This window comes from Arvicola amphibius, chromosome 1, assembly GCF_903992535.2.
Source record: "Arvicola amphibius chromosome 1, mArvAmp1.2, whole genome shotgun sequence".
Lineage (NCBI taxonomy): Eukaryota > Metazoa > Chordata > Mammalia > Rodentia > Cricetidae > Arvicola > Arvicola amphibius.
This window is the reverse complement of record NC_052047.1, coordinates 196,238,025-196,264,333: the sequence shown is the minus strand read 5'-3', so window position 1 is coordinate 196,264,333 and position 26,309 is coordinate 196,238,025. Positions and strand designations below refer to the sequence as shown.

At 51.6% G+C, this 26,309-nt stretch overlaps 2 protein-coding genes across 2 annotated transcripts in view; one reads left to right on the top strand and one right to left on the bottom strand.

Moving 5' to 3' along the window:
* The window catches only part of Afap1l2 (actin filament associated protein 1 like 2), a 103,279-nt gene extending 85,503 nt beyond the window's left edge, over nt 1-17,776 (top strand). Inside the window, exons 7-19 of the mRNA XM_038330541.1 lie at nt 215-394; nt 3,380-3,469; nt 5,313-5,397; nt 5,841-5,945; nt 8,351-8,562; nt 11,093-11,238; nt 12,044-12,152; nt 12,809-13,057; nt 13,170-13,350; nt 13,635-13,790; nt 15,654-15,847; nt 15,964-16,092; nt 16,801-17,776. Of these exons, the coding sequence (XP_038186469.1) occupies nt 215-394; nt 3,380-3,469; nt 5,313-5,397; nt 5,841-5,945; nt 8,351-8,562; nt 11,093-11,238; nt 12,044-12,152; nt 12,809-13,057; nt 13,170-13,350; nt 13,635-13,790; nt 15,654-15,847; nt 15,964-16,092; nt 16,801-16,827 (1,863 nt within the window). The 3' untranslated portion in view covers nt 16,828-17,776. The remainder of the gene's footprint in view (nt 1-214; nt 395-3,379; nt 3,470-5,312; nt 5,398-5,840; nt 5,946-8,350; nt 8,563-11,092; nt 11,239-12,043; nt 12,153-12,808; nt 13,058-13,169; nt 13,351-13,634; nt 13,791-15,653; nt 15,848-15,963; nt 16,093-16,800) is intronic.
* Nucleotides 17,777-19,518: 1,742 nt separating this feature from the next.
* Vwa2 (von Willebrand factor A domain containing 2) overlaps nt 19,519-26,309 on the bottom strand; it is a 32,338-nt gene continuing 25,547 nt past the window's right edge. The window contains exons 8-13 of the mRNA XM_038315789.1: nt 25,743-25,798; nt 24,420-24,527; nt 23,196-23,768; nt 20,798-21,349; nt 20,344-20,469; nt 19,519-19,649 (exon numbers count right to left, since the gene is read on the bottom strand). Coding sequence (XP_038171717.1) covers nt 19,558-19,649; nt 20,344-20,469; nt 20,798-21,349; nt 23,196-23,768; nt 24,420-24,527; nt 25,743-25,798 — 1,507 coding nt within the window. The 3' untranslated portion in view covers nt 19,519-19,557. The remainder of the gene's footprint in view (nt 19,650-20,343; nt 20,470-20,797; nt 21,350-23,195; nt 23,769-24,419; nt 24,528-25,742; nt 25,799-26,309) is intronic.

The window sequence follows — 26,309 nt, the reverse complement described above, 5'->3', positions numbered from 1 at the left end:
TCCTGGAGCATCCCTGAAGGAGAGGCTTGAAGGAAGGGGGTGGGCTGATGGAGGGCAAGGCCTCAAGGGCCTGCCTCAGCGCATCCAGCCCTGTGGCTTGGTGGATATGGTCAGACTCATGAAGGAGAGGAGCACACTTCAGCATTCAAGGGTCTCTCCTTTGCGGAATCCACCCCCGTGCCCCAGCAAAGTAGCATCTTCTTTTTTATTCCAGTGCTACAAATCATCCAAAGATCACAGCCCTCAGCTGGATGTGAACTTGCTGGGGAGCAGCGTGGTGCACAAGGAGAAACACGTGCGGAAGAAGGAGCACAAGCTGAAGATCATGCCGATGAATGCCGACGTGATTGTGCTGGGCCTGCAGAGCAAGGACCAAGCCGAGCAGTGGCTCCGGGTAAGGAGAACGCACCAGATGGCCAGCTGCTTCCCCCAGTGCTCAAGTGGACGGCTCCTGAAGTTCTGGCCCCCAGCTTCTTCCAAAAGGGCGGATGCTGTGGTCGAGAGTAGACAGGGTCTATGATCCCTCAGGTGCTCAGGGCTTCTAGCATTCTGGGTATTGATGATCAATGTCATGGACCAGATACAGAGTTCCGCTGCTCAGTCAGAATCCTTAGAAGCCGGGAATGGCTGTTGTTTGCAGTCTTCCTTCTGACAAGGCATCACATCCCTCCACGAGGAAGGGCAGTGGGTGTCTGCTGCCTCTGTGAAGGACCTGCGTGGACTGTGGGCTTCGAGCAGATTTAGCCATGGGTGCAGCTGGGCAGGCTTGACGAGCCTGTTTGATGGGACTGGAGATGAAGGCTCAGAGGGCAGAAGTAGCTGTCACCTGGTAAACGAGCTGCAGCTGGACTGTGGATTCGGGGCTGTCTACACAGCACTGTGATTCTTGCCATCTTAGATATGTCTTCACTGCTCTGCCTAGTGCACTCTAGCTGTGGAGTACCTGGGGAAGAACTCCCTGCCTAGTTAGAGATGTTGAGCATGGTGGATCCAGAAGCTGTTTGAAGCAGAAAAGACTCACACTCACAGTTCAGCAAAGTCTCAGAGGCCTGCAGGGCCCCTGGTCATCGCAGTGAGAGCTGGGACCACTCACCATCCCTCCTGCCACATGTTCCACTATCATGCCCACAGTAGCTATTTGTGGCGTTGTATCCACCAATCCACCCCTCCTGGCTGAGTATAGTCATCCTCATGAGCCTGCCAGGAAAGGACCTGAAGTGCATCATTAAAATATGACTGAAAATGGCACCTACCCAGGTGCCAGCAACCCCCGTGTGCTGAGTACCCCAGATTTGAAGCTGACAAGATGTTTTTGTTTCTAGTTTGTTGTTGTTTTTGTTTTTTCCAAGACAGGGTTTCTTTGTGTAGCCTTGGCTGTTCTGAACTAGCTCTGTAGACCAGGCTGGTCTTGAACTCAGAGATCTGCCTGTCTGCCCTCAGAGTGCTGGGATTAAAGGTGTGCGCCACCGCTGCCCCGCTGACAAGTTGTTTTGGTGAAAACCACTAAATGTTCTGAGAAGTCTGGCCAAGCCAGTCTCATAGGAGGGACTAACATGCGCTTCAGTCCTTCCTGAAGGAGTTTCAGGTGCTTGGTCATGTAGAACAGAGAGGCCACTGTATAGACATGTGTGCAGGATGGATTTGGAGGATTCCTGAGTGATGATTTGACTCTGGAAAGTAAAGCCTGGCGTGTGCGCAAGCACATGTGTTATGTGTGTGTGTATGTGCGCACACATGCACGCGCGCATGTGTATGCATGTGAAGTGATCTGAAGCTGGTGTTTTGACGCATGTAAGTGCTCAGCACTGGGTCCAGTGAATACCAAGTACAGGACACTTGGCCAGATGAAGCCCAGAGAATGCAAGGGGCTGGGTTGGCTCTGCGGTGTTTTTGGGACCCAGGGTTGAGTTGCTAGTTGAACTCCTTTCTTTTACCCAGCTCTCCCTTTTGGTTTCTGGCAGTCCTGCCCATCCTCATCCTTGTAAGTTCACACAGGTACTCACGTGTGTGCACACATACACCCTAGCATACAAAGACACTGCACACATGTTTATGAGCATGTCCGTGTACAGGGATATGCGCATGTGCACTGCTTCTATGTCTAGTTCCCAGGACCGTTCCTCTGTCTGCTCAGCCCTGCCTACCCTTCCCTGGACGCTCATCCTCTCTGCCTGCTCCTACAGCTCTTGCTGGAGGCTTCAAGGACAAGAGCACTGTGCAGACGACACCAGCTCTGTGTCTGAGATGCACAGAGAAACCCTCTCCTCCCTGCAGATGAGTGCAGAGGTAGCCTGGCTACAGGAAGCTGCCCATGCCTGCAGCACAGCGGAACTGATCAGCTCCCTTCCCAAGCAGGACCTCCGTGTATTCTGGTCTAAGCGAACAAGGACAGGAACGACGGCACAACACCTGTCCTGTGCACGGCACCTGTCCCGTACTCAGTACTTCACACGGAGTCTCTCAGCTACGCTGTCTAATGTTGCTGAAGCAGTGACTGAGGCTATGCTGGGGTCACATAGCCAGGCTGCTGATTCCAGGACCTGCCTTCCTCCTAGGAAAGGCTGCATATTCTTCATGGATCTGAGCTCCTAGCTGGAGACAGGCTGGGACATGAGAAACCCTTGTCTCCCCATCCTCAGAGCCCTGCTTCCAATTCTTTGCCTCCACTAATTTCAAACTCACTCCCACAGACTGCTGTAGGCAGAGATTGAAAATGGAGAGTCCTTGAAATTGCTCTCACTGCTTCCAAAGGGTTACTGTAATGGGTGTGTGAGTGTAGATGTAGGCGCACACACCTATGCATGCACACATCTGTCTTCTTCTCTGTCTTACCCCTCTGGGAATCTCCCAGGTGGTCCTGGGCTCAGAAGGGGGATGCAGAACTGCTTAGTGAGGTCAGGGCCACCTCTGACCTGTGTGTCCACAGGCTGGGCACCAAGTACCAGTTGAAGTGGTCCACGGCTGGTGGCCATGGAGTTTATATCAGATCAAAGCAGTATCCAAGCCTGCTTCTAAACGATGTGGAGACCTCAGCCCTGGGCCCACAGACCTAGAAAGTCAGGGAAGCATCAACAAGTGTACACTTATAACTCATGACACTCACAACTGGACAGAGCTCTTGCCTTCAGGTGGCAGTAGGGGGATCATAGCATCCAAGGATGCAGAGGTACCTGCACTCCAGATCAGGGGGTTCCTGCAGGGAGTGCATGAGTGGACAACTGTGTCCTTGGAACACTTGGGGGCTGTAGTCAGGGCACGGGTGGGGTGCATCTGTTCTCAGAGGTTCTGTCTCCCTTGAGGCCCCATGACACCCTGCCCCAAGGGCCAGGCAGCAGGGCTGTGCAAGGGTCATGGCCATCACAGCACTTCTCCAATCCAGGTCATCCAGGAAGTGAGTGGCCTGCCTCATGAAGGAGCCGCGGAGGGAAACCAGTACACACCAGATGCCCAGCGCTTGAACTGTCAGAAAGTAAGGCTCCGCCCCCCCCCCCCCCCCCCCGAGGGAAAGTCCGATTCTGTGCCGCCTTAGTAAAAATTCAGAGTTAAAATCGAAAGCCTCGTTTTTCGTTCTTGTACTGCAGCCCAATTAATAAGAAACACACAATGCTTGGGTAAGAGAGAGCGGGAAGGGAGCTTGGTGGGAAAAGGGGTGAAACACATGCGTGGAGGCCCCACTGCTGTCCTGTTGAGGGGAAACGCTATTGAAACAAAAATCACTTTGCCCCATGTCCTTTTTTTATGTAAGACTTCAATGGACGAAGCTCATTGCAAACAGGGATGGGTTTCAGATGACCTGTTCATACAAGTGCATCAGGCATCTCCATCCGCTGGTCCCCTTGGCTCCCCCGCCCCCACAGTGCTGCTGCCATTCCTATGGCATATATAAATTATTTTATGTATCTGTATAGAACTGAGGTGCCCATGCAGTGTTTGTCTGAGTCTGATTATTTTTATCCACATGACAATCTCCAACTGTATTCATTTTCTTCTGTAAGTGACGCAATTGTATTCTTCTTCATGGTTGAATAAAACTCCATGGTGTTTATGGGCCACACTCCCTTTAATCATCTGTGGATGGAATCTAGGCTGATCTTGCAATTTGGCGATTGTGAATTAGTCTATGTTCTAATAATAAGCTGGAGATTTATTGTGCAAGCCTGAGGCTGCCCGCCCACTAGCCCCTCGCCGCCAGGTGGAGTCATACCTATGTGGACCCAGCCAATGGCTCCAGGGCCGCCTGGCACAGCGCTCTGGGGAACTTTGGTTTTAAGGATCAAGGAAGCTGGACTAAGTGGAACCAGCTGTGGGTAAACCTTCCTATTTCTAAAAGTCAACAGGCAGGAGGCACACAACAGTCACAGGGGCATGGTTGTCTCAGGCAAAGAGCACACAACAATCACAGGGGCATGGTTGTCTCAGGTAGAGAGCACACAACAGTCACAGGGCACGGTTGTCTCAGGTAGAGAGCACACAACAGTCACAGGGGCACGGTTGTCTCAGGCAGAGAGCACACAACAATCACGGGCATGGTTGTCTCAGGCAAAGAGCACACAACAATCACAGGGGCATGGTTGTCTCAGGTAGAGAGCACACAACAGTCACAGGGCACGGTTGTCTCAGGAAAAGAGCACACAACAGTCACGGGGCACGGTTGTCTCAGGCAAAGAGCACACAACAATCACAGGGGCACGGTTGTCTCAGGCAAAGAGCACACAACAGTCACAGGGGCATGGTTGTCTCAGGCAGGGAGCACATAACAGTCACAGGAGTGCGGTTGTCTCAGCTTGTGTCCCTAGCACTGGCAGGGCAGGAAACAAGAGAGTACACATAACACTTAAGCAAGGAGAAGGAGGAAGATGAGGAGGGGAGGCGCTCTATTCTCTGAAAGGCTGAAGACCACATGGAAAGCCCTACAGCTCAGCAAGGGGTGTCTTTGGGGTCTCACTCATTGTTTGACTGCCAACAGGAATGAGTTTGGGTTCCTTTCCCCCTGCCTGAGGATGGCGGTTCTTCCCGCAGGCCCAGCTTCCCGCTGGCCGTGGCCACTCTCAAATCAGGTCCACAGGCATTTGGAGCACTTGCAAACAGGATGGCAGGGAAGGTACCCTGAGGATGGTGGAATGTGGCTCTTAGGAAGAAGGGTGATGGTCGATATTCCAGAGAGCCCCAAAAGGCCCCAGTGCTGGCTGGAAGGGGTTTGGTTGCACGGTCTCCAGCATGCTCACAAGAGCCATCTATTTCCCTTTAAATTTTAGTTTTCCTGTCCTCAGTTCCCGGTGGGTGATCCCCATCCATTTCTTTGTTGTCCACAGCCAGATATAGCTGAGAAGTACCTGCCAGTTTCAGAGTATGGGAGCTCCACTGATGGCCACCCTGAGGTCCCAGAGACCAAAGACGGTAAGCAGACTGGCCGTCCGGGTGTGAGACCTGACTGTCCGGCTCAATCCTACTTGTTTTGGCAGTGGCCGTTCTAATACAGCCTCCAAGAGAATGAAAGGGGAGAGGGCCAAAACAAAGTTAAGTTTGCCACAGCCTGGGGGAGTGAGACCCTCCTCCAGCTCTGTTTTCCAGTCCTATTTCAGATGTCTTTGGGGCCACGCTGTCTGTAAAGATTCCCAGGGTTCACCTACACTGAGACACTTGTTATCCCCATGTGTGCATGACTTTGGGAATAGCTGACTTGGCCTGTCGATCCTCATGTGGGGAAGATGTCTACGTTCATGTCCACCCGTGCATGTGTGTGCGCATGAGCGTGTATAGGCTGGGTGGGATGAGAGGGGAAGGTTTGCATGCGGGTACACTGTACCCAACACTGACAGCTTTCTCTCCGGCCGTGACAGTCAAGAAGAAGTGTTCTGCTGGCCTCAAACTGAGCAACCTGATGAACCTGGGCAGGAAGAAGTCCACCTCACTGGAGCCCCCAGAGAGATCCCTCGAGACATCAAGTAAGACCCATGGCGACCACCAGGACCCTGGGCTTCTTCACTGTGATGGTGCCTGTCTTAGAAGGCAAGCCCAAACAGGGAAGGCAGAGGATTCTGGGGTTGGCCGGAGAGCACACAAAGCTGGGGTTTGGGTTCGTCTTCCTGTGGGTTGTTCTTTATGCTTTACCAGGTTCTGTCCTGCTACAGTGTTGGGTCTTTGAGGAAGTGAGGGGAAGGTGGTTGGTGCCATCTCTGTCTTCCCTTGAGCATACTGTTTGTTTGCTCTGTGCTGTGGGCTGTGGCAGGCAGTGTCCTTCACCTGAACACACACGGGACCATCTTCAAAGTCACCAGGATTCATGCCCTGTGACCAGGGATGGCTTCGTGGACCTGCCCATGGAGGTGGGCGGGAGTTAAGTAGGTTGAACTGCCTGAGAACTGGAGAAAACCCTCCATGATAGGGTCAGGTGAGATCTGTTAGCGAAGGCTGAGTGCCAGGCTCAGGTGTGGATGCTGCCAGGTTCCTCCAGGTTCTCTCTTCTCTCACTCATGCTTGGAGAAACTGAGGTCAGGAGGAAGACAGGCCAAGCCTAAAAATATATCCTGGTGTGAAATACCTTAATTCCTAGGCTGGGGCTTCTGGCTACAGCCCTCTCTGTGGCTTAGAGGCCATTACTGCTCGCTTCTGGGTCATTTTCTCTGCCCCGCTCCTGAGCTTGTTTGTGAGACCCCAGTTCTCCTTGCTTGAGGCTTTGAGGCCAGCAAGTGAAAGACAAAGCTTTCACTCTGGAGCCTCTGCTTCCCTGGTTGGGGAGTGGCCTGGTTCTGCCTGTCACTGCGCCCTTAAGAAGCAGTGCACACAACCTGGGAGCCTGGTCCCAGAGCATCACTGTCTGAGACGTGACCAGATCATTTCTGCAGCTGTTTCATGTTCTTCCTGTGGGGCGTGGTGGAGAGGACACAGGTGCTCGGGAACTAACCTGTGGCCTCATCTGATGTAAATTCTTATTGTTTGGAGAGGGAGCTCAGGTTTTACTCTCTATCTTCCACGTTGTGGTGGAGAGATAGACATGATCCCCACTACCCACCACATGACCAGCTGTGGGTGGGGCCAGAGGGTGGCTGTCTACCATCTTCTCCTGCCTACTTATCTGGCTAGGGCCCAGAGCAGCTGCTAATCACTGAGACTGCAGAAGACCTATTATTTCATAAGCCTGTGCATTTGAGGTGAGGCTCAGAGAGAAGGCAGCCTGTCACGTACAGATGTGTAGAGGCCTAGAAGCTGAACACATACATGCAACCATCCATGAGTGAGAAAGGATGGTATCCTAGGTGTTCCCTGCTTCTATGCACTACAAGGGAGCAGGGTCCCTGGTCAGAAGGCTGCAGGCTGCAGAGCTGGGTTCTACAGAGGAACTGCTGCAGTTCCTGGAGAGGCACATGTGCCCAGCGGAGGTCAGCATGGAAGCCGAGTTTTGCTGCACTAGACGTTAGACTTTCTAACTGAAGGTAGACTGAGTCAGGGCTAGAGAAGGGTGGACGCGCCTTCTCAGGAGGAAAGAGAATGGCCAGACACTGTGGGCTGAGTCTGGAGCACATATCTGGGAAAACAGAGGCAACAGCAGACTCTGCAACCAGGAGGTTTGGCCTGAGTACGAGAAGTAGGGGTTGCCTGCTGAAACAGAGCCCCCTGGAGATGAGGTCTTGTGGGGGAGCCTTCATCCTTCACATGTACTTACCTGTCCTACTATGGAGAACAAGTCTCACATTCCTCTGGCCATGCTTGTGCCAAAAACAAAGCTGGCTGCCCTGCCTCTGTAGACCTATTTACCCAAAGGAGGAAAACAAGGCAGTCTGAGATTCACAGCCTCAAGGATGACATGACAGGTTCTGAGACAGGCGACCTTCGAAGAGGCCTGATGACAGCACCTTCCCTAGACACTGTGGTTTTTCTAGGTCCCCCTGTGTTGGAAAGAGGCTGCTTATTGGTCCCAGCCGCCCAGAACCAAAATAACCACACAGAAACTGTATTATTTAAATCACTACTTGGCCCATTAGCTCTAGCTTCTTATTAGCTAACTCTTATATATTAATTAACCCATTTCTATTAATCTGTATATCGCCACGTGACAGTGGCTTACCGGGTAAAATTCCCAGCATCCGTCTTTGGTGGCTCCATGGTGTCTCTCTTTCTGCCTTCCTTCTCCCAGCATGCAGTCCAGTTTTCTCTGCCTACCTAAGTTCTGCCCTATCAACAGGCCAAGGCAGTTTCTTTATTCATTAAAAGCAACACATAGAAGGACCTCCCACACCACCCCTGCAGCCACATCCCTGGTGGAAAGCACCCCTTGCTGGAGGACTTGTCCTCTTTCGATGTGTCCCCTCCAGTGGCCTCATCTGCCTATCATCTACATATCCTCCTGCAGGCTACCTGAATGTGCTGGTCAACAGCCAGTGGAAATCACGTTGGTGCTTTGTTAGAGACAGCCACCTGCACTTCTACCAGGACCGGAACCGGAACAAGGTGGCCCAGCAGCCCCTCAGTTTGGTGGGCTGTGAAGTGGTTCCAGACCCCTGCCCCGACCACCTGTACTCCTTCCGCATCCTCCACAATGGCGAGGAACTGGCCAAGCTTGAGGTACACTGGCTGTGGGGCCAGCAGGAAGGACAGCCAAGGGTGGGCAGTCTCAGCTGTCAGCGGGCGCACTGAGGACCGTGATCCCACTGAGACAGAATCAATGTGGCTTCATGCTATATTTACCTCAATACCTGCCATTGTTTGCATTTTTTAAATGTCCATTCTTGTTCAGACCTCAGGGTAGGTGGCTTTGTTACAGGGTTGGGACCATGGGCGGCTTCCTGCACTTAGGGCAATGAGGGGGTACTTTTAGCTCCCACAGATGCCAGAGAGGCTTCTGACAGTCAAAGGAGTGATGTTTACTTTGCATGCCTATAGCACGATTAATAAAAACTCAGAGACAGAAATTGGGATCCAACCTAAAGGTCAGAAAAGTAAACCAGCGAATCACTGGCTCTTGCCTCTACCTCAGTCCGAAATGGCGATCCTGCCTCCAAGAATCTCAGAATGGGACAGAGACTGAGGGCCATCTCTTCCTGTTTTGTAGTCCTCTCTAGTTCTGGAATTAAGGGCATGCACCACTGGGATTAAAGACATGCACCACCTGGCTTCTGTGGCAAGCTACTGAGGCTCCTGGGATTAAAGGTGTGTGTTATTGCTGCCTGGTCTGTAAGGCTGACTAAGGCGGCTGTTTTACTCTCGGACCCTCAGGCAAGCCTTATTTATTAAAATACAAATGAAATGTCACTACATATGTCACCAGCCAGACCCCAGAGGTACACAAAAACAAGGGCTGTTGGGATTTATTTGGGATCAGAACTTTACTCTGTGATACAGTTACATTTCGGCCTCTCCCTGCCCTTGGGTTCGCGCCTTGTTACAGCTACAAAAACAAGAGATGACATAATGCAAGCTTGCAAGGAGCCCGCAGGCAGGGGGGCCAAGTTCCTTGCTCACAGTAAGCACTTGCCCATTAACTCCTGTCCACTTAGCCCTTGATCCAGGGGTCTTCCAAAATCTGCTCCAATGCTGCCCTCTGGTGGCTGAAACGTCTACACCAACCCGGCTGCACAGATACACCTTCACCCATTCATTTACCCACAAGCCTCATTGGATGACAGAGAAAACGGGCCTCTGTCCTCAGAACTTATTTTCTTGTTTGGTAGTGTAAGGACATTTGGATAATTACACAATTAGGTGTCTAGTTATGATTAAAGGAAGGAGAAGGGTCCATGAGTGTTCACTTGGCATAGCACGAGGCTGGGAAAGGGATAAAGCTTGTATCCTAAGAGCTCGGGAGCCTTGGAGGGGTTCAGAAGAGATGGCACGATCCAAATGGGATGCTAAGATGCTACTGCTTGGGGGAAGTGTAGATGGAAAGGGGACATGAGGTGACAAAAATAAGACCACCAGGAAGTCACTGCACCTGTCCAGTGTGTGGACAGTGACCTAGACCATCTGCCTGGTGTGGGGACAGTGACCTAGACCACCAGGAAGTCTCTGCACCTGACCAGTGTAGGGACGGTGACCTAGGAGATACCTTTAAAAGGCAGTATTGAGAAATCCAACAGGAAATAAATGGGAAAGAAAGGAAAGAACTGTCTTTCTTTCCTTGTGGCTGTAAACAAATGCTGATGGAAAACTTAGAGGAGGAGAAACTGATTTGACTCATGGCATCCTCGGGGCAGGCATGACAGCAGAGGCGTGAGGTAGCTGGTCACAGGGCATCCAGAGCCAGGAGACAGGCGAATGCTGGCACTCAGTTGCATCTCCTTTTTATCCAGTGCTGGACCCCAGTCCATGAATGTGCTATCCATGTGCAGGGTGTTTCCCCCTCTTCATTTAAACCTGTCAGTCCTTCCACATCCACTCAACAGACAATGAAGATGACAGTGAACGTCACACCAACCAAAATTCAAGCTTGGGTTCTAACTGCATCTCTAGAGGGGGTGGTGGGACGTGTGGCATAACACCAGGGTGGTAGTCTGTGGCTTTTATAGAAACAATACTGACATTTGAATAGAAATGTCCCTGTTTGCAGTTAATTAGCAGGCGTTGTCCCCTAGAAGGAAACACAGCAGACTGGCTGGGGTTGAGTTGGTAAATTAATATGGCCTCTTGCTCTTGGATTAGGTTATTTTTCATTCCTTGACATTATTAATGTCATAAACAAAAACAAAACTGAACGTTGTTATTTCTTAGGAAGTGTCTCAGTGATCTTGCAAGCATGGGTTAAGACAATAAAAGGGACTGCCCATGAAGTAAAGGGTCAATCTACAATGTGTACAGTCATTCTGTACAACTAGCAGTTGATAATCTTTCATAGTCTTACCCTGGAATGTAGTTTTGGCCTCTAGAAACACGTGTCTAGAGACTACATGTAGTGCTCCCCACTGATGTCTGGGATGTCACTGGGTGGCACTGTGGCGCTCACTACCAGTAAATGCTCTTTGGGTTCACTTGGGGATACAGTGTGCTGGTAAAACTGGGGTGCCCTACGCAGGCTGTTTTGTGCTTGTTGGTAGGGATGGGAGTGAACTAGGGGTGGGACTGGCTAGGACGGCATTCATGACTCTCAGTGTCCTTCTAGGCCAAGTCCTCAGAGGAGATGGGCCACTGGCTAGGCCTCCTGCTCTCAGAATCAGGCTCCAAGACAGACCCAGAGGAGTTCACCTATGACTATGTGGACGCAGAAAGGGTTTCCTGTATTGTGAGTGCGGCCAAAACCTCTCTCTTGTGAGTAAGAAGAGGCCTTGCATGTCTTCCTGTCCAGCCTTGCTTCTAGACCTGGTGTGCAGCTGGGGCAGTGTGGCCACTGAGAGCACGGGGTCAGATGGGTCCTGCATAGGGAGGTACAAAGAAGGAAACTGGTAGCTGTGTGGCACAGCCCAGGGAGACCGGGATGAGAGCTAGCCACAGAGAAGCTGCATGCCCCAAGGACCCGGATGAGAACTAGCCACAGAGGAGCTGTGTGTGACACAGCCCTGTTTAGACACTCTCCAGCTCCCAAAGACAGATTAGGTGACTTCCCTGACTCCCTTTGCCCTTCCTCTGGACTTTTCACTGGGTCCTCAGTGCATTCTGGGATATGCAGGGCGAGGCAGGCACTTTTGCTTTATGCAAGGGCCTATGGGCTTGGGCAGGTGTATCTTGGACAAGAGGTGCTGCCAATATTAACAGAAACCACTTTGGCCACCGAAACGGGCTTGTTTCCTAAACATACAAAATGGAGATGGATTTTGTCTGAGCTGCCCCAAGTGCATTATGGGGGTGAGATGTTCTGGGATCTTGTGGCTGGTGCTAGGATGAACGTATAAAAAGGAAAGGCCTGAAGAAGACGGACTTGGAGTCGGGAGGTTTGTTTTCTTTGGAGCGGAAATCTAGATGCAAGAGTTCCGGAACAACAGCAGGAGATGACTGGGGGCGGGGCAGGAATAGGCACTTAGCTCAGAGCTCTGTGTAGCCAAGGGCTTTGGTTTGCATCCTTTGATGCATCCTGCAGGGTCCTGGAAGCTTCATGCACCCGTCTTATGTCTTCCAGACTGATGCAGAGAAAGTTCTCAGAACCCAACACATACATTGACGGCCTGCCCAGTCGGGACTGCCCAGAAGAGCTGTACGATGACGTCATGTCGGAGTCAATGGCAGTGGTAAGCACGTGGGTGGTGGCATGGACTGTTGGGTCCTTCTGCCAAAACTCTGTCACAGAGGGTCAGATTATCCCCAAGATGAGCAGCCCCCAGGTCACCTACAGGGCCACCAATGCAGACCCCTCATCTTTTGTGCAAGGGGTTGTGTGATCTAACCTGGAGACCTATCTAGATTAAACACCCGGTTATTTGCTCTGGTCAGTGCTGGGGTAGTCGATGGTGGGTGGTGCGGGGTAGGGAGCAGTGACACCATTAGCCTTCAAGGGCCACATCGGTAGCTAAGGTGGGCTGAGCATGCCGGCGGCAGGGTCCTGGTTCTGGAAGGAAGCACCGTGGTTGGCAGCTTCGTCTCCCTCAATCCTGTCCCCCCCACCCCCAGAAAGACCTTGATACTTTCTCCTTTACAGAGTGCTGCATCCTGGGTCCTCTGCGATCCCACCCAGGACTCCACAGAGGGTTCCTTCGGAAGGGAAGGGGCTACCCACAAACTCCAGCATGGGAGGGTACAGGAGACCCTAGACCAGGTCCCCTACAGCCAAGGGAATGAGGCAATAAAACACCGCCTGACTTTTTCCTGTAGGTAGAGCCTGCTGAGGAGGCTGTCCCTGCTGTAGATGCTAACAGGCAATAAAACACCGCCTGACTTTTTCCTGTAGGTAGAGCCTGCTGAGGAGGCTGTCCCTGCTGTAGATGCTAACAGTGAGAGTGAGCTCGACCGAGTGTACCTGGATCTCACCCCTGTCAAGTCCTTCCTGCACGGTCCCAGTGATGGACAGGCAGAGGCCTCTCTCCCAGCGTTGCCACAGCTGGATGACCTAGCTGAGACCCTCACAGTAGACCCAGACCCTGGCTTCACTCCAGACGAGCCCCACACAGGGTCTCCAGAAAGCCTGGAGGAGCAGCAGGTATGAGCGGTCCCACCTATAGGTGCCCAGTCACCTCACCATGCCCCACCTCTAGGGGCCCGGCCACCTCGCTGTGCCCTATGGTCATGGAGTGTGATTTCTCCTGGCACAGAGGCCGCTGGAGAGTCAGGAGTCCTCAGAGCCCTTGGAGCCCACCTTGAGAATCCCCACAGTCAAACTGCAGGCCGAGCAGCAGAGAATCTCCTTCCCAGGCAACTGCCTGGACACCGTGGTTTCTGCCCCCACCAGTGCCAGCCCGCCTGTGAAGGACAAGCTGAGGGTGACCAGCGCAGGTACGTGGACCAGGCCCAAGCTTTTAGACAGGACATTAGTCTAAAATGAAGTTAGTCTGAGTCCCTCCCTTTCATGTGAGGAGACATGTTATAAAAGAGGTGAAGGAACCTGTCCCAGAACACAGGAAAATAAAACCGAGGGACCAACGTTCTTCCCATCCCTGCTGGGCTGGCATCAGCATGGACGTTCTGCCACGTCCTAGGTTCTAAGTCAAGGAAGTGAGCTTAGGTCCAGCCCTCATCCATTCCTGCTGGTACCAGCCTTTCCCTTTCTGGGTCTGTAGAGATCAAACTTGGGAAGAACCGGACCGAGGCCGAGGTGAAGCGGTATACGGAGGAGAAGGAGAGGCTGGAGAGGAAGAAGGAGGAGATCCGGGGGCACCTGGCTCAGCTTCGCAGAGACAAGCGGGAACTCAAAGAGATGCTGCTGAGATGCACAGGTAAGGGCTCTGGGTTGAGGGACAGGGTGGAACCTGGGCCCAAGACACATGGGCTTTGGGAGGATTTGTCCGTCTGACTTCTGGATCCCTCCCCTTCCACTGATTCTGTCTGAGGCAGTCTCTGCCCAGATCCCGGGACCAGTGTCCACAGCACAAGCAGGTAGTTAGGCTGTTCCCAGGATGGATCTGAGCCTGGGTTTGAGACCTGATGTCCCCAAGTCATCCTTGCATTAACCACACCTGCACTGCACTCCAATCTCCAGGCTGTTGTTTTAAGTGCATAAAATCAAGACACTCAAAGAATTCTGAGGCCTTCTAGGTGATTCTCTGAGGTCTCACATCATCCAAGGGAGGGTTCCTAGCAACCCACCTCTCAGGCCTTTGAGTTACTTGACCTGGATCTCACTGGATATTTAAATCACAGAGTTGTGCCAGCCAGCACAACTGGCTTAGCAGGTTTGGGGACAAATACGGTACGGTGGGATGCTGGGATGCGAGCTGGGAACTAAGCTGGAGACTTAAACATATGCACACAGACAGACATGGGGACACGGGTCATCCTTGATACAAGAATGCCAACTCTTGTTTCCTTCCATCTCCTTAAGTGAGACGCCTTTGGTTTCTAGGGATCCACACTCTTAGATATTGTGTGGCAGGTTTTTATTGCTGTAATGTAATATCTGAAACAACTTAGAGGCTGAAGGAGCTCTGTTTCTGAGTGTGGTAGAGCAGAGTCAAAAGACAGCTCTCAAAGCTGGGTTCTGAGAACCCACTTTTCCAAACAAGGCTCCATCCTCCCATCTACCACCGGATTCAACCATTGCTTGGTTAAAAGCCCTCAGGAGCTCGGCTCTGGGAATGAACCCACAGATATCACAGGCATGCTTTACTGATCTCCTGGGCTCAGTCTGGTCAAATTAGTGACCGAGATCCAGCATCATGTATATATCACCAGCTCACAGCTTAAGGCTGGGACATGAGGTGACAGAGGCTCACCCATAGAAGTTCTTGGACCCCCCCCCCCAATACCAAGCTGGGCTGTGGAGAAGGGAGGGGTCTAGGCTTCCCCGGCTCTCTGACACAGATATTCCAGATAGGGAAAAAGAAACATCTATTGTTTAGTCTCCTGGCAAATAAACTCTTTGATCTTATAGTCACAGGTAAGAAAGTGATTTCAAAGCATTGATGTTGGATATAAATTATATCTATGTATGCAAATTCAGAAAGTCAAACATCACACTAGCTAATTTTCCTCTGTGTATTTTTCTAATATGGAGCTTCTATTACTGTTTGCCATGCCATCCACCCAGGGCTGTTGTCTCTCATAAAACTTAATAGCAGCGGGTCAGGTTTCTCGTGGTTGTTAGGTGGTGCTGGAGCCCTGGGTTGAACATAGGTGATGCTCTCACTTGCTCTAGCAGGTAATCATTTAACTCCAGGACCAGGAGGTCCCAAGGTTGAGGACCACATTCAGCCTTGGGAAGCCACAAGCACCAGGGGATAGAGGCAACAGTATGGGCCGGGGCAGAACATCCCAGCTGCCCTCCAAGGACCATTGGTAAAGTTGCTTCAGGCCAGAACTGAGTGTGAGGATCTACCAGCAGGGAACTGGGCTCAGACTCAGGTCTGCCTGTGGGAGCAGAGCTCCCCCCTCTGCCCTCCAGCCTGTGAGAACGGATAACTCAGATCCCAGCTAGAAGGCTGTTTACTGCACACTGAAAGGCCCATTCCCACCCTTCCGTGTTCGATGCAGACCTGTGGTCCGCATGAAGGGGGTGCATGCAAACCCTGCCTCTGTGCAGCGTGGCTTCCTAGCCTTGGCTGAAATACTGGCTTCTGCAGCAAGTTTCATTCTCTCTGCAGATAAGGGGGTCTTGGCCAACCTGGAGCAGAAGCTGAAGAGAGTGGATGAGGAGTGTCGGATCGAGGAGAGCAGACTTGTGGACCTTGAGCTCAACATCATGGAGGTGAAGGACAACCTGAAGAAGGCTGAGGCTGGACCCGTGACACTGGGTACAGCTGTGGATACCACCCACCTGGACAACATGAGCCCTCGCGTGAGTGCCGGGCACTGCGGCTCCTCTGAGCTGTATGAGGGGCTCCTGCACACAGGTGGGAGAGACGGGCTTTATATATGTAAACCTCTTGACCCAGCCCTTGTTCTCCTCCTCAGGCACAGCCCAAAGCTGCCACCCCCACCCCTACCCCAGACTCTACCCCAGTCAACTCTGCCTCTGTGCTCAAGAACAGGCCTCTTTCCATCATGGTCACAGGCAAAGGCACCGTCCTACAGAAAGCCAAGGTGAGTCCTGCCCCCACACCCACCCCTGGGGCCTCTTGGCAGCAGATGGAACACTGCATGGGCTTTTGGCATTAGCTCTGCATGAGAAGTGTGCTCTCAGAAGAAAACCGCCATGGCTCAGTCTTTGGCACTGATTAACCAGCAAGGTACTCAATTCGAGTGTTCTTCCCCATGAGCCTGAGGGCACCCCCTCCACTCAGGAGTAGATTCCAGGGTAAGCTGTGACTGAAATGCATTTAATCCAAAGGGTGTCTACCATCAAAACCAAAGAGGCTAGCGGCAAAAGGCTCAGGATTCCATGTCATGGCTTCTTGCCCAAGGACCAAGCAAGAAGCTTTATTAATTCTTAGCTCATGTGTATAAGAAGAAGCATGCTTAGAGCTGCCTTGGCTTTGACGAACCTAGCATGCTCTTTGTTCCTGTCCTGTGTACTTGGTGAGACAGTCAGACACCCACACCAATGGTGAACTATTAAATCCATCTAATTGCATGAGCCTCCGCCCCCTTACCATGCAGGCATCAGTAATCAATCACAGCATTCAAGTGACCCACGGCCACAAACTCTCTGGAGCTGCCCCCACACAGAGATGAGGCTAGCTGTGCTTGTAACTGCTTTCACGCTTATAGTTTTCTTGCCTTTTCTACGTATATAAGGGGTGGCTACAGAGGCTCACTTTCTTTATTGGGTGCTTACGTTTGGTACTGCAGGAATGGGAGAAGAAAGGAGCCAGTTAGGAAACACAAATCAACCACCTAAAGACTCTGTGTCAATGTGGACCTTGGTGACAATCCTGCTTCCGTCAAGTCATCGATAAACAGCCCCTCTGAGGAAGGGTGAGTCTGTGCAGAAGAAAAGCAAGGAATGAGGTGCCGTGCATGGAGCTTCGGTCAGAAGGAGGCATTGTCCCCTTTCCAGGCCAAAGGGAATACGGCAGCCCCTTCTTTGGAGACCTAAGTCTATTGGCCGTCAAGGAGACATTGCACCTTTTCTTTTTTTAAAAAAGATTTTAGTCATCAATTTGTTTGATGTTGTTTTATCAGGATTTTTAAGTGGTGGAAAAAATGGCCACATGGCTTTGGTGACAAGAAGATGTAAACTGCTGACCCCTTTAATCCTGCGTTTGGCAGTGTTAGGGGGAAAAACCATTCTTGATTCCACACAGGTAAGTCCATTGTGGTCTTTGATGATCTTAGAGCATGGGCCACCAATGGCATGGACTCTGGAGACCAGTAGCAGAGACACATTTGGGACCAAGCTAAGGCATTGACTCCACCAAGGACTTTCCTGATTCAACTGCCTTTAAAAGACAAACTCTTAAACAATGCTGTATTGTATAGGGAAAACTCCCTGTGTTTACAGACTCCATCCTGTGGCTAGGCCATTTTTATGAAAAGTTAGTTAATCGCCTCTTCGTTCCATTTTAAAGATGTTTTTTATGTCTGGTCCCCTTGCAAGACAGGGTGGTGAGCAGGCTCTCTTGCCTGCTCAGATTGGCAGCCAGTGCTGCCCTTTTGTGGTCTGTCTCTCTGTGATGGCATTAACACAGGTTGAAACATTTCGTGGCATTCAGAATCAGCTATCGAACACTGGTTCCTGAAGGCTAAATATTTTTTATGCATATTGTCTTTTTAATCCCAGGGCATTTATTTCCTGTGAAATAAACACTTGGTGACCTTTAACCAAGTGGTGAGTTAGATTTTTTTAAATAAAATGTTCATTGTATTTTGGGTTTCCTTTGTATTTCATAGCATGACCCGGGGCAAAGGTCTTGATTATTTTACAAAGTGAATTTAAATATAAACTGTAAAAACTAGCCGAGCCACAAGGGGTAGCCTAGCAATAAAGATCCTTAATCAAGTGCCGAGTTAATTACTGATTAATCGATAAGGTACCAAATACACAGGAAATGCCTCAGGAAGCTAATGTCATGCATACAATTGGAAACCAAACCTCTGGATGTTACACAGGCAACTCTTGGGGAGAAGAAACATACCGATATGTAAAAGGCTGCCTAAGCAATGATTAAGGAAATTCAGAACATAAATATATTTAACTTTCTACTTAAAAATCAACAAGACCAAATTCTGACTCCTTGAACATGCTACCTCAACTTAACCTAAGCAGACAGAAAAGCGGAATTGACAGGGGAGCCTTAAATACAGACACTGCTGAGAAGATCATGGATGCAACAGGATGAAAGTTCGGGAAATCCAGGGGTTCCATGAAAGCTAGCACTGCTCCCATAGAAAAATGTCTACATCTGCAAATCAGACCTTATCCAGGGAGTCAAAAGATCGATTCAGTGATTGAAATGTAACTGTTCATATCCACAGTCTAAATGTGAAGGGAATCACAGCGCAAACCTGGAGAGAGAAGTAGTGTCTCTGCCAGACCGACTTGGCCCACAGAACTCCAGCAAGGTTCTCTACACCTGTAATGGTGGGGACGTCTCATAGTGGGAGCATATGTCATACGTGTCACATCATGACATTACCCATGCTTCTCAAAGGCTGTCTGCAGCTTCCCGAGCTCTCTCCGTGCTTCTGCTGACAACCCAGCTCCCAGTAGCACATGCAAGCAGGGGAAGAACACACATGAGTGCTGCAGAGTTAGGTGCTCCAAGAGTCCTCTTGGCCACAGAGATACAATTACTCCGGATGCACCAATGACTGATTTCTCGTGAAAAGTTTCTCAACAGACTGAGCGGGAGAGGCATGTAAGACAAAACAATCCAATAAGCTTTCAAAGAGAACCTCCTCGTTACCCCTTCACTCCTTAATGGCTAAGTTTGTGAAGTCTGCCTTTCATTGCCACCACTAAAAAGTGGACCCCCATACCACTCACATCTCTAATAAACTCTGAAAGGAAACCCCCTGGAGGTCTTTCTGCGCAGCACCCAGACCAACCACACAGGGAGACCAGAGCCGTTTGTACACTAGGCTCCTTCTGTATATACAGACTGGTTAATTGGTCAGATTGCTGTCAGAGACCTTCCTAATGACTTTCCCACACGCAGATCTGATCACCAGAAAAAGTCACAAATGCCATACAATCCTTTTTTCAAAGCTAAATCCATGAGCTATCTTTGGAAAATGGAGAAGCCCACATTTTGTGTCAGTACCATGGCTGCATGGTACACTCTGTCGGACGCCTTCCTCTGGGCACTGCAACCTTTTCAGCATTCTGTCTAGTATTTGCGATGGTCAAAATGACACCCAAACAGGCCATCAAATTCCCCTAACCTCTTTCTTATCCTCTGGAAAAGTGACCAGCAGGTACAGAACATAAATATTGACACGTTGGGAGTTTCCATCTTCACCGTAGTGAGTGACAGCAGAAGCTGCTTCTGTCCCAAGCAGCACGGTTCTCTGTGGCAGAGGCTTGTAGGCAGGGCAGCACTGCTTAGAGCTGGAAGCAGCTGTTCCAGGACCCCAGGCAGTGCACTGGGCCATAGACAGTGTCTTTCAGATTCTGAGATGCCCAGGAGCTTGCTGGGAGGGGGTTGGCTGCTGTCTTCCTGTGGGCTCTGCCATGGGAGCATCGCCTCTCAAGATGCCTGGGAAAGACAGCGAATTTTGAGGGTGCTTGAGTCCTCCCCTCAGCCAGTGGCTACTTCATATCCTTTTCACTGAGTGAAAGATGCCAGGTCAGACCTCCATCCCACCACCCATGCCTCCTCCTTGGCCATTAGAAGCCAGTGTGCACCGAGGGCTGAAAACCCATATCTCAGGGTTGTCTTGATTTCTACCTGATGTAGGAGGCTCGGGTGCTGCTGTCCCGAGGTCTGTTATCTGGCTCTCCTTGGGCAGCTTTCCTCTCAAGGCTGTAGCACCTTGCTCCCACCCAGCAGGCTGTCCCCATATGTCACCAAAGAAATGGAGATACTCAAGAATGGACAGCAGCTGCCACCCTCCCTGATGCTGTCCCTATGCTCTGCGTTTCCCTCCCTGCTGTCATGCTGTTTCCAGGGCACCTGACTCCTCCTAATGCCACACTCCAATGCTACCGCTGCACTACTTGCTGCCTCCACGCTAGAATGGAAGATCCATAGGGCAGATCTTCTGTCCCAGCCATTGCCCTGTATCTCCGACCCTAGAAAAAAAGAATGTCTGGGATGTGGAAGACCCACATGTTTCATAGGGGAACGGGCAAATGACTGAATAGGACAGCCTGCCTTCTGCTGAGTCTGTAGGACTTGGCAGGACTACAGAGTCCACCTCCAACCATGCTCGCAGAAGGGACCCACTCACGGTTCTCACAGTGGGGGCCTCCCCAGCCGCCCCGGCACTCGCAGCGGTAACTGCCATTCTTCAGGACACAGGTGCCTTCATTCATACATGGGCTGGGTTTGCAGAGGTTGACTGGCCGCTTGGCTTCTGCAAAAGAGAATGTGCCCAAGCCTGGGTCAGATCCAAAGCCCCCCTTATTCTAAGCAAGCACAGTTCAATCTTAAAGGCCATGGAGCTGAATTAACACCCTTGGTCCTGATGTAACAGTTTAGCACGTGATTGAAGAGACTGATTCTTGGACCCTTCAATGTATATTTACGCCTGGAACTTTGTGGGACTGTAGGATTTAACACATAAGCCGACATACGGTAAATGAGGACTAGGAAGCGGTCTTCCTCATAACGACATGTGTGACGGCTAAGAGAGATTCCCGTCCCAAGACAGCTCTAAGAGATGCGTCCCTTCTCCCACTCACCTCTACATATCCACTCAATGAGTGCGTCCTGGTGGTACCGTAGGTCTGTGTAAGCTGCCACATGGATCAGGGAGTCCCGGGGACCAGCGAGCCTCCGCACTGCCTCCCTGACGACAGCCCCCACGCTCACAACCAAGACAGAGATGCCATTGCTTCTCAGCTTCTGGGCAGGGACAGCTGCATCTTCCGCTCCACTCCCACCTGTGATCATCACCACAGCCTTGGGGACACCAGGGCGGGCACCCCTCTGGATGGACATCACCTTGTCATCGATGTGCAGCAGGGCTGTGCCAGCAGACCCCACACCCCCTAGGTAGGGAGCCTGGCTCATGACCCGCAACACGGCAGCGCGGGTGGAATAGGTGTCCAGTCCGAAGGCTGTCTGCACCTGGCTGCCATAGACCACCAGGCCCACCTGTGTCACGTCACGGTTCACATCAAAATGGAGGGTGCATTTCCTGATGAACGTCTGCATCTGCGCGAAGTTCTCAGGTCCCACGGAGGCAGAGGCATCCAGCAGGAACACCAGGTCCAGTGACTGCGCTTGGCAGCCTGCAGGAGCAAGCAGAGACCTCTTGTCTGTCCTGGCTGGAGTCTAGGTCAGCCAGCGTGCTGACCGCCATGTGGTATCCACTCTCCTAGAATAGAAGCGTGAATACAAGCGGCCACTTGGGTGCCATTTCCAGTCTCTGTGGCCGTGCAGTAGCCTCCGTCCACACGGAGCGTGGTTTCCACATTTGAAACTATCGGTTCCAACATGTGTGAATGGAAGCTGCTTGCCTCCCGCCTTCCTAACCCATCTTTTTCTTCTTGCTGACTGACACACGGTGACCTGCACCTCAACACGGAAGCCACAAGATGTCAAAGTCAAACCACCTGCTGGCTCAGGTCATTCACCCCAATCTATGAAAGAAGCATATGGAGTCCTTCTGGAGACCCTGATAGCTGCACTTCACCTGTCCCCTTTCGCCACATGCTGCCCACCGCACACAGGACTCTAATATTACGTGTATTAAGAGGGCTGATACCCACCCTCTGACAGGTGGATGGGAAAAGAACATGAATGTGCCACAGTCTGCAGCATGGTAGGGGAGCGGGAAAGGGCCAGAGGGAACCACAGAATAGGATGTGCCTTGGGGGTTCCTGGGGAGGTGAGGCTCCTGCTGGCTCTGGAGGAGGAGAGAGCTGAAGCTGACAGGTGGGTATCTCTAAGCGGGGAGGCACCTTCTCCCTCTTCCAGTGTGGGAACTGTGGAGGCTGTAACAGCCAGACAGGAAGCTCTCGGAAGCTAGTGGAACAGGCTCATCTTTCTTAGAGATGCCATTGGGAATGTTTAAATGTGGAGTCAGAGGGTCTGGTGACCTGATTTATCGGCTCTTAAAACCACACCGGGCACAAGGAAAATACAGAAACTGCCACAATCACAGGAGCCTGAGGAGGGGAGGACACTGCTGGCATGTGGGGGACAAGGAGATTTCGGGTCAAAGGTGAAGGGTACTAAGTAATAGTTTATCAGTCTTGGTCTGTTTACTGTAACAACGATCCATTCTAATGTGAGGGAATGAACACAGGGACTCTCTGCAGCTGGCGCATCTCCTGGATATCTGCAACCAAAATAAAGCCCAAATCATTTTGCCATAGGAGACACTGGCCTAGAGGGACAGAATGGGGCGGGGCATAGCAGTCCTCAGCACTGCTACAGGAGTGGAGACTCTAGGGGACAGTAATATACCTGGGATGCTGAGTACCCTGTGCAGTTTCCTCTGTACTGAAGCACGCTCTTACGGAGGAGTGTTCCAGATCTGGTGTCTCCGGTACTAGCCCGGCCCCTGCATGCCCATGCCTACTCCTGGGGCTGCCATTCTTTCTCTCATAGTTACTCACAAAATCAGCCCTGAGACCAATGAAACAGAAGTATTACAGCACACGCCAGGGAGACAGGGTAGGTACCACCTTGGGAAATGTTCGCTTTGGTTGTGGTTTGAGTGTGCAACAACAAGCGTGTGTGCGTGTGTACGCATGCATATGTCCCAAGAATGCATTTCTCTTTAATGAGCTACCAGCAGAGAGGCCAGAAAGCCACCGTTCTCATGGAGGCTTGGTAGACTCAGCACTCCTTAAGACTAATAACAATGATCAAGCTTAATTAGTAGTAATACCTGTTAATCGGCAGAGCGCTTTGACATGCTGTGTGTGTGTGTGTGTGTGTGTGTGGCTTGTCTTACCTAGTTCTCACAAGAAGCCCCACAGAGTGCTACACTCCATCTCTACTGGCCGTGTGACTCTGACTCTAGTCCCCAGCACAGGCACTGGAGAAGAAAATAATTAGCGGTGCTAAGAAGAGAGACGAACCTGCCTGCCGACAACCCGGCCCTAGGATAGGGACACCCAACTCTACCTGGCCGTGGCTGGCTGCACAGCCTCCTCTGCAGCTCCGGGATCTGGCTGAGTAAGTCCTGAGGGTCCGTGTAGACCATCACATTCTTGGAGCTGCCGGTTATCTCCTCCAGTTCCGCCCGCACCTTCTCACTGCCCACGCCCAGGAGGAGCAGCTCCCGGGCCCTTGCGTGATCTGCTGGCCCAGCCACCTCATCCTGGGAGTGTGACTCAGTGAGCAGAACCACAACTCTGCGTGGCCTGTCCTGGCCTGTCCTGCTGGCACTCCCAAAGCCATGCTCCGACACCTGTAGCAAGGCACTGCCGGTCAGCGTTGGGCCGCCACGGAAGGGGATGCTGTCAAGGCTCCTGACCAGGTCTGGCAAATCCTGGTACTCCCCGACAGGCACGGCCACTATCAGGTCCTTGCTGTAACTGGCCACCCCAACTCGGGCCCGAGAGTCCTCACTCAGCACGGCCTGCGTGAAGCGCTTCACAAAAGCCTTGGCCCGCAGGAAGCCCTCCAGGGTGGTGCCCGCAGAACTGTCCAGCAGGAAGAGGATGTCGATCCGGCATTCCAGGCTCAGCTTCGGGGCTGTCAGTCACAGAGAGACTTACTGTCATCTAGGGCCACCGCAGCTTGCAGACCAGCCCTACGGGAGATGCTTCCATACCACTTCTGGCACAAGGAACCTCCCAGGAAGATGCTGGCACCCCCGGAGTAAGTGTCCAGTGGTCACAGAGAGAGACAGAAGAGACAAAGGTAGTGTGTGTCTTCCTGTCTCTGCTGAGGGACGCAGTCCAATTGCTTTTTATAAAGCAAAGCACATCTACTCTCTAACTTTCCTCCCCATTGTGGTTAGTGCCCTTTGAGCCCTGAGATAGCTTTGTCAGCTTTGAAGATCATGGAAATACGCTCAATCCTCCCATCCCCTGCCTCCCTGAGCTAAGGCTTATAGAAGCTTCCCTGAAAAACCAAAAGAAGCTAAAACTCCTTATTCCTCTTTTGTAGAAGACATGAAACAAGCCACAGATATTAGGCAGCAGCTATTCCACAGCTCTGCCAGTGTGTCACCATCTGGATCAACCACGGGATGTCTGAGGCTGCGCTGTAGGACAGAACAGTGGGCTATGGGGAAAGAAGGTGGCTTGAAAATTGAAGGGTTGTTTTCTACCCAGCAGCTATCAGGACAAGAAAGGCTACCTCCCCGCAGGTAGTCAATCTTGGAGTCCCAGACATACATACCACAGTTGACTTCCCCTCCGAATGCCAGTGGGCAGAGGCAGTGGTACCTATCCACACCCTCTGGAATGCATGTGCCTCCGTTTTGGCAGGGCTGGGAGTCACAGGGGCCTGTCAGAGAAATACCCATTAAAAGCCAAGGAACACAGGCACAAAGTGGAGAGCGTTGCCTGGGGGGTGGTGGTCCCAGCTTTCTCCCACACCATCTGGTAGGAGGACAGCCAAGAAAGAATCAAATACCTAGAAGAGGGACTAGGAACAGTTGAAAGACCTTGGTAAGGCCCAAGACAATTATAGTCTCCTCCAGGATGAGTCTACACACCTGTCCTGCTGTGACGTTAGGACATTGTCATTATCTGAGGAGGCTGAAAGGGCCAGTGTGGGGGTGGCGGGGTGGGCGGGGGGGTTTCCACTTGGGTTTACTAAGGATGTGATCTCAGTAGCATCAAGGTATGAACAGCATGGCTGTGGGCTGATGGCCTTCCTTTGTTAAAGAGTCACCTATGGGTGCCCAAGGCTTCTACCTCCTGGCACAGAAGAGCAGTGAGCTTTCAACACACCACAGTCAGGCTGCCACATCACCACAGTGATGAACATTGCTGCCTTCACATCCGTGGGCGCCCTTTGTTCACCCCACGAGCTTTGCTGTCCTTGTACTTCTCCCACAATGTTAGTGGACACACAGCACACTGACCCATGGGATAGCCCTGTGTGAAGATGGACACACAATACACTACTGGTCCATGGGATGTCCCGGTGTGAAGGTGGACACACAGCGCACTGACCCATGTGATGTCAGGTGTGAAGGTGGACACACAGCACACTGGCCCATGGGATAGCCCTGTGTGAAGATGGACACACAATACACTACTGGCCCATGGGATGTCCCGGTGTGAAGGTGGACACACAGTACACTGACCCATGGGATGTCAGGTGTGAAGGTGGACACACAGCACACTGACCCATGGGATGTCAGGTGTGAAGGTGGACACACAGCACACTGACCCATGGGATGTCCCGGTGTGAAGGTGGACACACAGTGCACTGACCCATGGGATGTCTTCTTGTTACTCAAGGTGTTTCTCACTGATGAAAAGTGCATTGGCTAAGGCAGGTAGTTCCAATGCTATCAGTCAGTCCATTCTCAATGACAGTATGCCACCAAGCAGATGAGGACTTGGGACAGGAGGACACACTCCTTGGCCACTAAATGCCCCATCCCTCTTGCCCTGGACCTCATCCAAGCCCACCTCCACTCAGGGCTGTCAGTGTCCCTTCATAAACCAGCTTCCCAGAGAACTGGTAGGTCCAAGAGGCACATCATACCTGGACAGATGGTTCTGTAGCAGGTGCCGGGGTGTGTCTGGAACACTCTCTTCCAGCTACAATACAAGGAAGTACAGTGATGGAATGACCAAGTTTTAGAGATCACAGCACTAAACACTCTTTCCTTCTTTGTGCATCAAGTAGGGGATGTTTCAAATGACTCAGAGCCTTTTCCCTCTACCCTCAAAAAAGATATGAACTGGGCGTCACATTGAAAGTTAGCACTGTAGTCGGGCATGGTGGTGCACACCCTTAGTCCCAGCACTCGGGAAACAGGCAAATATTATATCCACAGAGACTTGCATGTGGATTGTCCCTATCTCCCCCAGATCTAGATACAAATACTATCTCCCCCTAGGCTCTCCCTGGCTTCTATTTCCAATACAAGCTCCCCTCCCCCACCTCACCCCCCCACCTCCAAGGCAAGCCAGGCTAAGTGTTCAGGAGACGGAGCGACTACAGCGAGTAGCTGTGCCCTCTCTGGTTCTAAGAGTTCCATCTCTGGCCTCATCCGGTGTATCCTGCTTTTCTTTCTCCAAGTTGTCCAGCACCAGGACCCAGAGTGCT